The sequence below is a fragment of the Nerophis ophidion genome, linkage group LG18, assembly GCF_033978795.1.
Source record: "Nerophis ophidion isolate RoL-2023_Sa linkage group LG18, RoL_Noph_v1.0, whole genome shotgun sequence".
Taxonomy (NCBI): domain Eukaryota; kingdom Metazoa; phylum Chordata; class Actinopteri; order Syngnathiformes; family Syngnathidae; genus Nerophis; species Nerophis ophidion.
This window is the reverse complement of record NC_084628.1, coordinates 26,251,409-26,265,413: the sequence shown is the minus strand read 5'-3', so window position 1 is coordinate 26,265,413 and position 14,005 is coordinate 26,251,409. Positions and strand designations below refer to the sequence as shown.

At 36.2% G+C, this 14,005-nt stretch overlaps 1 protein-coding gene across 2 annotated transcripts in view; it reads left to right on the top strand.

Annotated features, from left to right (window-relative positions):
• LOC133537038 (cell adhesion molecule 2-like) overlaps positions 1 to 14,005 on the top strand; it is a 272,500-nt gene that overhangs the window by 226,610 nt on the left and 31,885 nt on the right. For both annotated transcript variants that reach the window (XM_061877859.1, XM_061877858.1), the window contains one exon: positions 7,623 to 7,772. In XM_061877859.1, coding sequence (XP_061733843.1) covers positions 7,623 to 7,772 — 150 coding nt within the window. The remainder of the gene's footprint in view (positions 1 to 7,622; positions 7,773 to 14,005) is intronic.

Genomic DNA, 14,005 nt, shown 5'->3' with positions numbered 1-14,005 from the left:
CACACAGACACACACACACCGAGACACACACATGTGTGTGTGTGTGTCTCAGTGTGTGTGTGTCTTTGTATGTTTTTTGTGTCTCTGTTTGTGTGTGTCTGTCTATGCATGTGTGTGTGTCTCTGTGTGTGTGTGTCTCTGTATGTGTGGGTGTGTCTGTCTCTGCATATGTGTGTGTGTGTGTGTGTGTGTCTGTGTGTGTGTATCTGTCTCTGCATGTGTGTGTCTCTGTATGTGTGTGTGTCTCTCTGTGTGTGTGTCTCTGTGTGTGTTCTCTCTATATGTGTGTGTCTCTGTGTGTGTGTGTGTGTCTCTGTATGTGTGTGTGAGTCTCTGTATGTGTGTGTGTGTCTCTGTATGTGTGAGGTATAAAAATATGTGTAGTGCACTATTAGTACACCATAATTCATATTACAGTATACAGTATTATTTAGTATAGAGAGACACACACATATTCAGAGCCACACACATACAAAGACACTATACAAATTTTTATACTTCACTCATACAGAATCACACACACACATACAGACTCACACACACATAAAGAGACACACACACACACACAGAGACACACACACATAGAGAGACACACACACACACACACACACAGAGACACACACACACATGCAGAGACTGACACACACATACAAAGACACACACACACAGAAACACACACATATACAGAGCCACACACATACAAAGACACACACACACACACACATACAGAACACACACACACATACAGAGCCACACACATACAAAGACACACACACACACAGACACACACACACAGAGACACACACACACAGAAACAAACACACACATACAGAGACACACACACACACAGAGACGTACACTTATACAAAGATACACACACACAAAGATACACCCTTAAAGACACACACATACAAAGACACACACACACGGAGACACACACATACAGAGAGACACACACACACATGCATAGACACACACACATACAAAGACACACACACACAGAGACACACCCTAGAGATGCACACATACAAAGATACACAGACACACACACACACAGAGACACACACACATACAGAGAGACACACACATACAAAGACACACACACACAGAGAGTCAGAAGGTGGATGAGTGAAGTCATCATTAGATGAGAACATTGTCGGATGTTTTAACGAGTAAAATAAGTGAGAAGTTTTTGTGTGCAGTTTACTTCCACTCTTGATGAACAGTCTCCTCACTCACTCACTCACTCACTCACTCACTCACTCACTCACTGTGTCCCCCAGCTGACATGGGGCGTCCATCAGTACAATGGAGGTCAAGGAAGGTCACCCATCTTTGGCGGTCGGGGACCCCGGGGGCGAGTGGGACTAATGAGGTGGACAGCTGCCCCCCCCCCCCCCCCCCCCCACACACACACACCCCCCTCCAGACTGACACCTCTCTGCGGTCAAGCGTACCTGGGAGGGGGCGGGGACAATGTCACCTATAGCAGGGGGTGACGGCGACCGTTAGCTTGCATGCTAATTAGATTGCTGCGCCCGTCTGTCAATTTGTCCTCCACTCCCGGCGAGTTCAGTAACACAAAGAAATGTATCAAATTAAAAATAATATTATCACGAATTAAAAATTAAATGAAAAAATATATGTAAGAAAAATAAATAAAATACAAAAAGATGTGGAGGTTGACCTCCCATGTTTTCCCCTGATCAGGACAGACCCTCTCATAAGCCCGGTAATCAGGTTTGAGAATCGTTTTATTTGCGCACACGCCACGACAGCACACTGTTCTGCAAATGTTCTGTCTTTGTTTACAGTCTTCCTCTCGGCGTGTCCCTCTCTTCCTCCAACGCCAACCACGTGTCTCGGCTAATAACGGCGACATGTGATTAGAGAAACCATCTCAGCTGGGCAATCCACTCACCTGTCACTGGCTTTGAGGCCGGTCCTTACACACCTCGCTCCGTGGCGGGCCCCGCGAATCAGGCCCCCCTCCACGGATGCTTAGAGGAACAAATGTGAAGTAAAAAGGTTCTTGTGAAGTACATCATGTGTACAATCACAACAAGTCTCTAATTCAGATGTGTCCAAAGTGCAGCCGTGGGGCCATATGCAGCCCACACCTATTTTCACTTTAATAACATTAAAAAAGGGAAACATTTGGAATAAAGGAGCAAACAATTGAAATGTAATGAGAACAAGTTGCAATGTTAATTCTAATAACACAAATCTGCGATGCAGGCTGTTTTTTTCTACTCTAAAACTGTCATTGCTCAAAATATAATAATGCTTTTTTTTTTTATCTTAAATAGGGCATAAACAAAAAATAATAATTACAAGTTATAAATCTGAAGTTCTAGAGATTGATGTGATAAAAGTAAAAAAAAAATGGTGTGTGTGTATATATATATATATAGTTTTGTGTGTGTGTGTGTGTGTGTGTGTGTGTGTGTGTGTGTGTGTGTGTGTGTGTGTGTGTGTGTGTGTGTGTGTGTGTGTGTGTGTGTGTGTGTGTGTATATATATATAAATGTATGACTTATTTTTTACACTTTTGAGTGGAACTCTTTTGGATCCCCAATAATTTTTGTGTATTGTTTTTTCTTGGTCATTGCTGAAAAAGGAATTTAAATCAATGTTATGAATGATTAACCCATTAAAGGCAACAATTACATCACATCGAAAATTTGCCTTTAAAATATTTTTTCGAGGAAAATATTGCATTTTCTTGTGTGTTTGCTGTATAAAAAACAAAACAAAAAACGTATTATTGGGGCCCTTTTAGATCCCCAAAAATTTTAGTGGGATTTTGTTTTGACTCCTTGCTGTAAAAATAATAATGAATCAAAATCAATGTTGTTATGAATTATTGACATATTTAAGGCTCCAAATACTTCACATCAAATATTCCACTTTAAAATATTTGGGAGGGGGAAATTACATATTTTGTGTGAAATTTTTTATTTTTTTTTTCACCATAAATAGGGCACAAAACAAACAAAGATGTAAAGAAAAAACAAATTAATACAAGTTATAGATCTGAAGTTCTAGAGATTGAAGTGAAGAAAGTAAAGATATAATCTCTCTCTCTCTCTCTCTCTCTCTCTATATATATATATATATATATATATATATATATATATATATATATATATATATATATATATATGACTTGTTTTTTACAGTTTTGAGTGGGACCCTTTTAGATCCCCAATAATTTCAGTGTTTTGTTTTTTCTTGGTCATTGCTGAAAAATGAATTTCAAACAATCTTGTTATGAATGATTAACCTATTGAAGGCTACAATTCCATCATATTGAAAATTATCCTTTAAAATATTTTTGGGAGGAAAACATTGTATTTTGTTGTGTTTGCCTTAAAAAAAAAAATGTATTCTTTGGGGCCCTTTTAGTTCCCCCAAAATGTTTGTGGGTTTTGTTTTGAATCCTTGCTGTAAAAATAATAATGAATCAAAATCAATGGTGTTATGAATTATTGAAATATTTAAGGCTCCAATTACTGCTCTTCAAATGATACACTTTGACATTTTTGGGTGGAAAATATTGCATATTTTGTGTGTTTGCCATATAAAAACAAAACAAAAAGTGCATAAAACAAACCAAAAAAACATGAAAAATAAAAACTAATAATCAAGGAATATATCTGAAGTCGATTTAGAGGTTTAGGCGTTGAAAAAAAAAAACATGTTCTGTATGACTTACTTTTATGAGTGGGACCCATTTGGATCCCTCAGAAGTTTAGTGGGATTTTTTTTTTTTCTTTAAAACTCATTGGTCAAAAACTAATAATGAATCAAAATCAATGTTGTTATTAACTATTGACATATTTAAGGTTCTGATTAGTTCACAACAAATATTCATCCCCAAAAAAAATTGGGGAGAAATTTGCATGAAAACAAAAATTATTTAGAAAGTAGGAAAATACACAGAATAGTTGACCTTTGATCTTTGACCTTTGTTGGTAAAGATATGCTCAGCAGTAAAACATGTAAAAGAAAAAAAAATCCGAAAAATCAAATAATTAGTGATGTCCGATATTATCAGACTGCCGATATTACCGGCAGATAAATGCTTTAAAATGTGATATCGGGAATTATCTGTATCAGTTTCAAAAAGTAAAATTTATGACTTTTTAAAACGCCGCTGTGTGCACAGAAGTAGGGAGAAGTGTGGCCGTATAAAAAACTTAAACACTATTACAAATATGCGCCACACTGTGAATCCACACCAAACAATAATGACAAACACATTTCGGGAGAACATCTGCACCGTAACACAACATAAACACAACAGAACAAATACCGCATTTCTTTGAATAGTCGCTGGGGCGCTAAATAATTTAAAACCTCTTCTCACTCCTGCGCTTATTCAAGGCATGCGGTAAAAGTAAGCAAGCGCTAATAATTTTAAAACCTCTTCTTACCCCTGCGCTTATCAATGGCATGCAGTAAAAAAATTGAGTGCGATTAAAAAAAAAATTATGAAAAATTCTTCTGTGGCCGCGGCCCTGTGGTTGGGGACCACTGCTTTAAAACATTTCATCGTGCCCACCTTAACACCATGCTATCTGCGTGCCGGCCGGACGCATGCATTTCGCTACTTCTCATACGAGATAGCAATGCATACTTGGTCAACAGCCTTACCGTTTACATTGATGGTTGTGATACAAACAACTTTAACACTCTTACTAATATGCGCCACACTCTGTGAATCCACACCAAACACATTTCTGGAGAACATCGGCTCTGTAACACATTATAAACGCAACATAAGAATTACTCAGAAGGCTATGCATCCATGACTCTTGGCTATATTATACCCGCACCCCCAACCCCGCCCGACGCACGGAGAGGAGGGGTGGGGCGGGGTTTGGTGCTAGCGGGGTGTATAATATAGCAAAGAGTCATGATTGCATGGCATTCTGGGTTATTCTTTTGTTGTGTTTATAATGTTACAGAGCTGATGTTCTACCGAAATGTGTTTGTTATTCTTGTTTGGTGTGGGTTCACAGAGTGTGGCGCATATTAGTAAGAGTGTTAAAAGTTATTTTATATCACAACCATCAGTGTGATCTGTATGGCTGTGGAACAAGACCCCTGGTTTACACATAGTAAAATCTAATATAAACTCCTCCGCCATTTTGGAAATGACGATAGGGGAAGCGTCACTCGTGATGTCACGAATTTGACCCAGCGGTAAAAGTAAGCATGAGCTAATAAATTTGGGGAGCTAGTTTGATCCGGCAGTAATTCAAGGCAGGCGCATATTACATACCCGACGGCTATTCAAGGAAATTCGGTACCCAGAAGCCATTGCAGCACTAACTCTTCCGGGACGCTACAATACACGCACCCCGCTATCCCCTAACCCCCACCTCAACCCCGCCCACCTCAACATCCCAATGCTCTTTCAGGGAGAGCATGTCCCAAATTCCAAGTTGCTGTTTTGAGGCATGTTGGGAAAAATAATGCACTTTGTAACTTCAATAATAAATACGGCGATGCCATGTTGGCATTTTTTTTTCCATAACTTGAGTTGATTTAGTTTGGAAAACCTTGTTGCATTGTTTAATGCATCCAGCGGGGCATCTCAGAAAAAATTTGGCAAAATAATGTGTTAATTCCACGACTGTATATATCGATATCGGTTGATATCTTAATCAGCAATTAAGAGTTGGACAATATCGGAATAAAAAGCGGCAAAAAAGCCATTATTGGACATCTCTAGTCTTCTTTATTGGTGTCAAATTCTGCACGATGAATTCTGCCTAGCAACAAGCGGTTGCTGATGTTGGCATAGACTCTGCGGTGTGATTGATGTCTAACTTGTTTTGTATAAGTAGTCACTAGATGGCAGTAAAAGCACAATGTCAAATTACGCTACTGTTTTAATTTGTTACAAGCAATAATAGTGACCATTTATTATAAATATAAATAGAAACACCACCAAAGACTTTCTTATTGTCCGCTTGCAGACATTCTCCGTCTATGTTGTACGCTTGAAACGCGTTTGTCCTTTTTAAACATTCGTTTATGTTCCAACTCATTTATCCGCACACGTTAATAGCATTTGTGAATTGTTGTGTGCAATCTGTAGCGCTCATTTTTGTTGGTTAATGAGCGACAATGAGAGACTATATGTAGGGGTCCTTTCCAAGGTTTCTCATAGTCATTGTCATTGACATCTCACTGGGTTGTGAGTTTTTTCTTGCCCTTATATGGGATCTGTACCGCGGATGTCGTTGTGGCTTGTGCAGCCCTTTGAGACACTTGTGATTTAGGGTTATATAAGTAAACATTGATTGATTGATTGAAATTGGATGGGCCTGCTGGCTGTGCTGTGAACCTCTGGCTAGGGGTTGACTGAAGCTAAAAAGCTACCATAAAATATTAACAATGCTAACATTGGCATGATATATAACAGAAACAATTGGCATACTTACAAGATGGCGAGAAGTAGCGAAATACACAAATATTAGGATGAAATTAGCTAAAATGCTAGCATAAAATGTTACCAATGCTAACATCAGCATGATGACTTACGAGAACTTAGCATTCTTCCAAGATGGTGCCAGGTATCAAAAGCCATGATCATTAGGTTTTAACTTATAAAATTAGATCAAATTAAATGTTAGCATAACATAGAAAAAGTCAGCATTTGTCTAAGATGATGCCAAATATCAAAAGCTTTGATTTTTAGATTGAAACGGATAAAAATTTGCTATAAATCTAGCATAAAACTTTAGCATGCTAACGTTAGCATGTTAACAGGAAAAGTCAGCATACGCCTTAGATGGCAACAAGTAACAAAAGACTTTTAGGTTGAAACAAATGAAATTAGCTCAAATGTTACAATAACATGTTATCTTGCTAACATTAGCATGATAACATAATAAAGTTAGCGTACTTCCAAGATGGCGCCAAGTATCAAAAGTCATAATTTTTTTAGGTATACATGGATAAAAGTACCAAAAATTGTACCATAAAATGCTATTATGCTAACATCATCATGATATAGAAAATGTTTAGTCTTTTAAGATGCTGCAAAGTATCAAAAGCCATGATTTTTAGGTTTAAATCAATAAAAATAGCTAAAAATGCTAGCATTTAAATGTGAGTATGCTACCATCAGCATGGTAACGGAGGAAAAGTCAGCATACATCTAAAATGGCGGCAAAATTAAGGGTTAGCATGCTAACGTTAGGATACGCTAACAGGGAAGAATTTTGCATACTTCAAAGATTTAAATCAAACATGCAAAGAAGAACATTTTTGTATACTACAATACCCAGAATGCTTAGCGCTGTAGATAGGAACAGGAAGTAGGTATGTGCTACAACAATTGTGTGGTCTGATCAATAAATACACTTTGTTGTCCCTGCTTCGTCGACACAAAAACAAAACATCAGTTTTATCGGACAGTGTGACGTGAGTTAGCACAGGTTCTGTGCAGAGATAGGATGAAGAGATTTATGCGGGCGATGACATAACAGCCACACCTTGACCTGTCTCTCTGCCGGGTGCACGCCTTAACACGATCCAATCAAAGTGCAGACCTTGTGCTAACGCGCCGCCGTGACCTCAGCTCTGACTCCGCCCCCTTTGCAGGCGGCCATGGCCAGTTCCCTATCACTCAGAACGTGACGGCGCTGGAGGAGGCAGCCGCCAACATGACTTGCAGGGTGGACTTCAACGACAACACCTCCCTCCAGTGGTCCAACCCGGCGCAGCAGACCCTCTACTTCGGGGACAAGAAAGGTAAGAAGTCCCCCCCTTCAAGGACGGATTCCAGACACCCCAAACAATACAAGTCATGGGAGGGGAGTTTTTTTTAATTGAGGAACCAATCACTTGTAACAGTTATAAGATGCGGATCAAAATTATTTGAGGTTACATAAATATTGATTTATTGGTGGGAATTACTCTGAAATATTGGCTCCGATTTTATTTTTGTTTTGTTTTTATTGTAAACATTCCATTCATTTGTCATATCGCCATGCTTTGACAGTGACATTCTCATTTTGTTTTTGAGCTCCCCTTAAAACTTTATAGCAGAAGAGCATATTAAAAATAAAAAATAAAAATACACTAATAATTAAGAATAAAATATGCTGTTTATTTTTCTAAAAACACTTAAACAAGACTCGAATATTATAACATAATTTTAACCAGGCTTTTTACTGGTCCTATTAAACTTTTCTTAAGTTGTTTGGTTTATGTATTTATTTTTATTATTTTTTTATTTTGTATTTTATTTACTGCTAGTATTACTACTATTATTTTACTCCATGTCATGTTGTTTTAATTTGCAAAAAAACAACAAAAGCATGACAAGGCATGACCTGTTCTATGATTGAAATGTACACAAATATTATTTTACTTGTAGGAATTACTCTGAAATATTGGTTACAATTTTATTTTTGTTTTGGTTTTATTGTAAACATTCAATTCCATTGTCATATCACTATGCTTTGACATTTAAGTTAGCATCACACATGAGTTAACATCAAAAATTAGTTAGCATCACACATGAGTTAACATCAAACATGAGTTAACATCAAACATGAGTTAGCATCACACATGAGTTAACATCAAAAATTAGTTAGCATCCCACATGAGTTAACATCAAAACTTAGTTACCATCACACATGAGTTAACATCAAACATGAGTTAGCATCACATATGAGTTAACATAAAAAATTAGCATCACACATAAGTTAACACCAAACATGAGTTAGCTTCACACATCGTTAACATCAAACATGAGTTAGCATCAAAAATTAGTTAGCATCACACATGAGTTAACATCAAACATGAGTTAGCATCAAAAATAAGTTAGGATCACACGAGTTAACATCAAACATGAGTTAGCATTACACATGAGTTAACATCAAACATGAGTTAGCATCAAAAATTAGTTAGCATCACACATGAGTTAACATCAAACATGAGTTAACATCAAAAATTAGTTAGCATCACACATGAGTTAACATCAAACATGAGTTAGCATTACACATGAGTTAACATCAAACATGAGTTAGCATCAACAATTAGTTATCATCACACATGAGTAATCATCAAACATGAGTTAGCATCAAAAATTAGTTAGCATCACACATGAGTTAGCATCACACATGAGTTAACATCAAAAATGAGTTAGCATCACACATGAGTTAACATCAAACATGATTTAGCATCACACATGAGTTAACATCAAACATGAGTTAGCATCAAAAAATAGTTAGCATCACACATGAGTTAACATCAAACATGAGTTAGCATCAAAAATTAGTTAGCATCACACATGAGTTAACATCAAACATGAGTTAGCATCACACATAAGTTAACATCAAACATGAGTTAGCATCAACAATTAGTTAGCATCACACATGAGTTAACATCAAACATGAGTTAGCATCATATATGAGTTACCCTCAAAAATGAGTTAGCATCACACATGAGTTAACATCAAACATGAGGTAGCATCACACGAGTTAACATCAAACATGAGTTAGCATCAAAAATTAGTTAGCATCACACATGAGTTAACATCAAACATGAGTTAGCATCACACATGAGTTAACATCAAACATGAGTTAACATCAAAAATTAGTTAGCATCACACATGAGTTAACATCAAACATGAGTTAGCATTACACTTGAGTTAGCATCAAACATGAGTTAGCATCAACAATTAGTTATCATCACACATGAGTAATCATCAAACATGAGTTAGCATCAAAAATTAGTTAGCATCACACATGAGTTAGCATCACACATGAGTTAACATCAGAAATGAGTTAGCATCACACATGAGTTAACATCAAACATGAGTTAGCATCACACATGAGTTAACATCAAACATGAGTTAGCATCAAAAATGAGTTAGCATCACAGATGAGTTAACATCAAACATGAGTTAGCATCAAAAATGAGTTAGCATCACACAATGTGGGCAACACAAAATGTGGGCAACCCCCCCCCCAGGGGGGGGGGGGGGTTGCCCACATCTGAGGTCCTCTCCAAAGTTTCTCATAGTCAGCATTGTCACTTGCGTCCCACTGGATATGAATTCTCCCTGCCCACTGGGTGTGAGTTTTCCTTGCCCTTTTGTGGGTTCTTCCGAGGATGTTGTAGTCGTAATGATTTGTGCAGTCCTTTGAGACATTTGTGATTTGGGGTTATATAAATAAACATTGATTGATTGATTGATTGATTGACATGAGTTAACATCAAACATGAGTTAGCATCAAAAATGAGTTAACATCACACATGAGTTAACATCAAACATGAGTTAGCATCAAAAATTAGTTAGCATCACACATGAGTTAACATCAAACATGAGTTAGCATCACACATGAGTTAACATCAAACATGAGTTAACATCAAAAATTAGTTAGCATCACACATGAGTTAACATCAAACATGAGTTAGCATTACACTTGAGTTAGCATCAAACATGAGTTAGCATCAACAATTAGTTATCATCACACATGAGTAATCATCAAACATGAGTTAGCATCAAAAATTAGTTAGCATCACACATGAGTTAGCATCACACATGAGTTAACATCAAAAATGAGTTAGCATCACACATGAGTTAACATCAAACATGAGTTAGCATCACACATGAGTTAACATCAAACATGAGTTAGCATCAAAAATGAGTTAGCATCACAGATGAGTTAACATCAAACATGAGTTAGCATCAAAAATGAGGTAGCATCACACAATGTGAGGTCCTCTCCAAGGTTTCTCATAGTCAGCATTGTCACTTGCGTCCCACTGGATATGAATTCTCCCTGCCCACTGGGTGTGAGTTTTCCTTGCCCTTTTGTGGGTTCTTCCGAGGATGTTGTAGTCGTAATGATTTGTGCAGTCCTTTGAGACATTTGTGATTTGGGGCTATATAAATAAACATTGATTGATTGATTGATTGACATGAGTTAACATCAAACATGAGTTAGCATCAAAAATGAGTTAGCATCACACATGAGTTAACATCAAACATGAGTTAGCATCACAGATGAGTTAACATCAAACATGAGTTAGCATCAAAAATGAGTTAGCATCACAGATGAGTTAACATCAAACATGAGTTAGCATCAAAAATGAGTTAGCATCACACATGAGTTAACATCAAACATGAGTTAGCATCAAAAATAAGTTAGCATCACACATGAGTTAACATCAAACATGAGTTGGCATCAAAAATGAGTTAGCATCACACATGAGTTAACATCAAACATGAGTTAGCATCAAAAATGAGTTAGCATCACACATGAGTTAACATCAAACATGAGTTAGCATAAATACGAGTTAGCATCACACATGAGTTAACATCAAACATGAGTTAGCATCAAAAATGAGTTAGCATCACACATGAGTTAACATCAAACATGAGTTAGCATAAATACAAGTTAGCACCACACATGAGTTAACATCAAACATGAGTTAGCATCAAAAATGAGTTAGCATCACACATGAGTTAACATCAAAAATGAGTTAGCATCAAAAATGAGTTAGCATCACACATGAGTTAACATCAAACATGAGTTAGCATAAATACGAGTTGGCATCACACATGAGCTACAAGATTAGTTAGCATGAGCGGGCAGCAAGTAAGCTGAGGAGAACGTTGTTGTGGGTTTTAGCGATCAGAGGCAGCCTTGGCGAGACAGCCATGTGTGAAATGTGGTGTGCAATAAGCAGCGAGGCCTACGCCGCTACAAGGTCAGCAGATTTATTCCTCCTGCGAGCGCCATGAAAGACGGCGGCTTTTAGGGGAAACAAACCTTTTCATCGCATCCATTTTCTCCAGTGCTCGCGAAAACAATCTTTGTCACGCGCTGACGTTTGCCTCGGACTCTAACCCATCTGCTCGAGCACACATGCTAAAGTGTGTGTGTGTGTGTGTGTGTGTGTGTGTGTGTGTGGTCAACATCAATAACATCTTTAACGCATAATGGCTCACTTTGTATCTGTTGTTCACTCAAAGGCAACAATAATGATAACAACAATAATAAGAAACAATGATAATAATAACAATAATAAAAAAATAATTAAAATAAAAACAACAATAATAATAACCATAACAATAATAAAAATAACAATACTCATAAAAACAACAATAATAACAATACAAAAATTACAATAATAATAATAACCATGACAATAATACAAATAATAATACAAATAAAAAAATAATAAAAACAACAATAATAAGAATAATAAAATACTAAAAATAACAACAATAATCATAATAATGATAAATTGTAACAATATTAATAACAACAACAACAATGTCAATAATAAAAATAACAACAATATTAAAAACAATAACATTAATGAAAATAACAACATGGTTTTACCTGAGGTAACCATGGCAACAAGCAGGGCCATGTTTCTGGTCAAATTGAATCCTCAAACAGAATTGTATTTGAAATGTCAACTTTTTCAAATATCAGATCAGGTCATATAACTTGTTATTGTTTTTTTAAATGTAATCATGTTGCATTAAGATGCATATGTTTGTTGTTGTTTTTTATGCCTTTATGTTGTTTACATTTCAAAGAGCACCTTTTCCAGTTAAGAGCCTTTAAGATTGTATCACAAATAATATCTATAATCATTTTATTTACAGTATCTCTCCACCTATTCATGTGTGTCATCAAATCTGTTTTTTTTTTAATATGTTTTTTAAAATGAAAAATGTAATTAGATATTTTGCCAAAATAGTCACAGATTAGCTATGAATTTTTATTAATGCCTTTTATTGTTTCGGCCATACAGTATTTTTTAAAAAGCGTGAACATTTTTACATTGTTTTCTTAATTAAAAAAAATATATATATTTTGGAATTTTTTAATAATAAAACCAAAAGTGTTTTTCTGTTATTTAAAAAAAAATACTTAGGTTAGGGGTCATATTTTAACATGTTTTTTTTTCACATTTTGTAGCAGTAATTTCTTAAACTGCAATATATTTTTTATGTTTTTTCATTTTATTTGATAATTACAGATAGAATAGAATATAAAGTACTTTATTGATCCCTGGGGGAAATTCAGCACCACAGTTTGCTCACAATAGACAATAATAATAATAACTAATATAATATATATACAGTGGGGCAAAAAAGTATTTAGTCAGCCACCGATTGTGCAAGTTCTCCCACTTGAAATGATGACAGAGGTCTGTAATTTTCATCATAGGTACACTTCAACTGTGAGAGACAGAATGTGAAAAAAATTCCAGGAATTCACATAGACGTTTCCACCCCCATGCTTCACAGTAGGTGTGGTGTTCTTGGGATGCAACTCAGTATTGTTCTTCCTCCAAACACGACGAGTTGAGTTTATACCAAAATGGATACATGGATGATACAACAGAGGCTTGGGAGAATGTCATGTGGTCAGATGAAACCAAAATAAAACTTTTTGGTATAAAACTTGTCGTGTTTGGAGGAAGAAGAATACTGAGTTGCATCCCAAGACCACCAAACCTACTGTGAAGCATGGGGGTGGAAACATCATGCTTTGGGGCTGTTTTTATGCTAAGGGGACAGGACGACTGATCCGTGTTAAGGAAAGAATGAATGGGGCCATGTATCGTGAGATTTTGAGCCAAAACCTCCTTCCATCAGTGAGAGTTTTGAATGGTTGACCAAATACTTATTTTCCACCATAATTTACAAATAAATTCTTAGAAATTCCTACAATGTGAAATCCTGGATTTTTTTTTTCACATTCTGTCTCTCACAGTTGAAGTGTACCTATGATGAAAATTACAGACATCTGTCATCATTTTAAGTGGGAGAACTTGCACAATCGGTGGCTGACTAAATACTTTTTTGCCCCACTGTATAATATATGAATAATATAAATACGTTATACATGTATTCTACACTTAAGTGCAGTTATAATGAATGAATTTGATTGTTTTGGTTGGATTGTATTTTAAGAAAATATTGTATTTATCATTTTATTTGATGT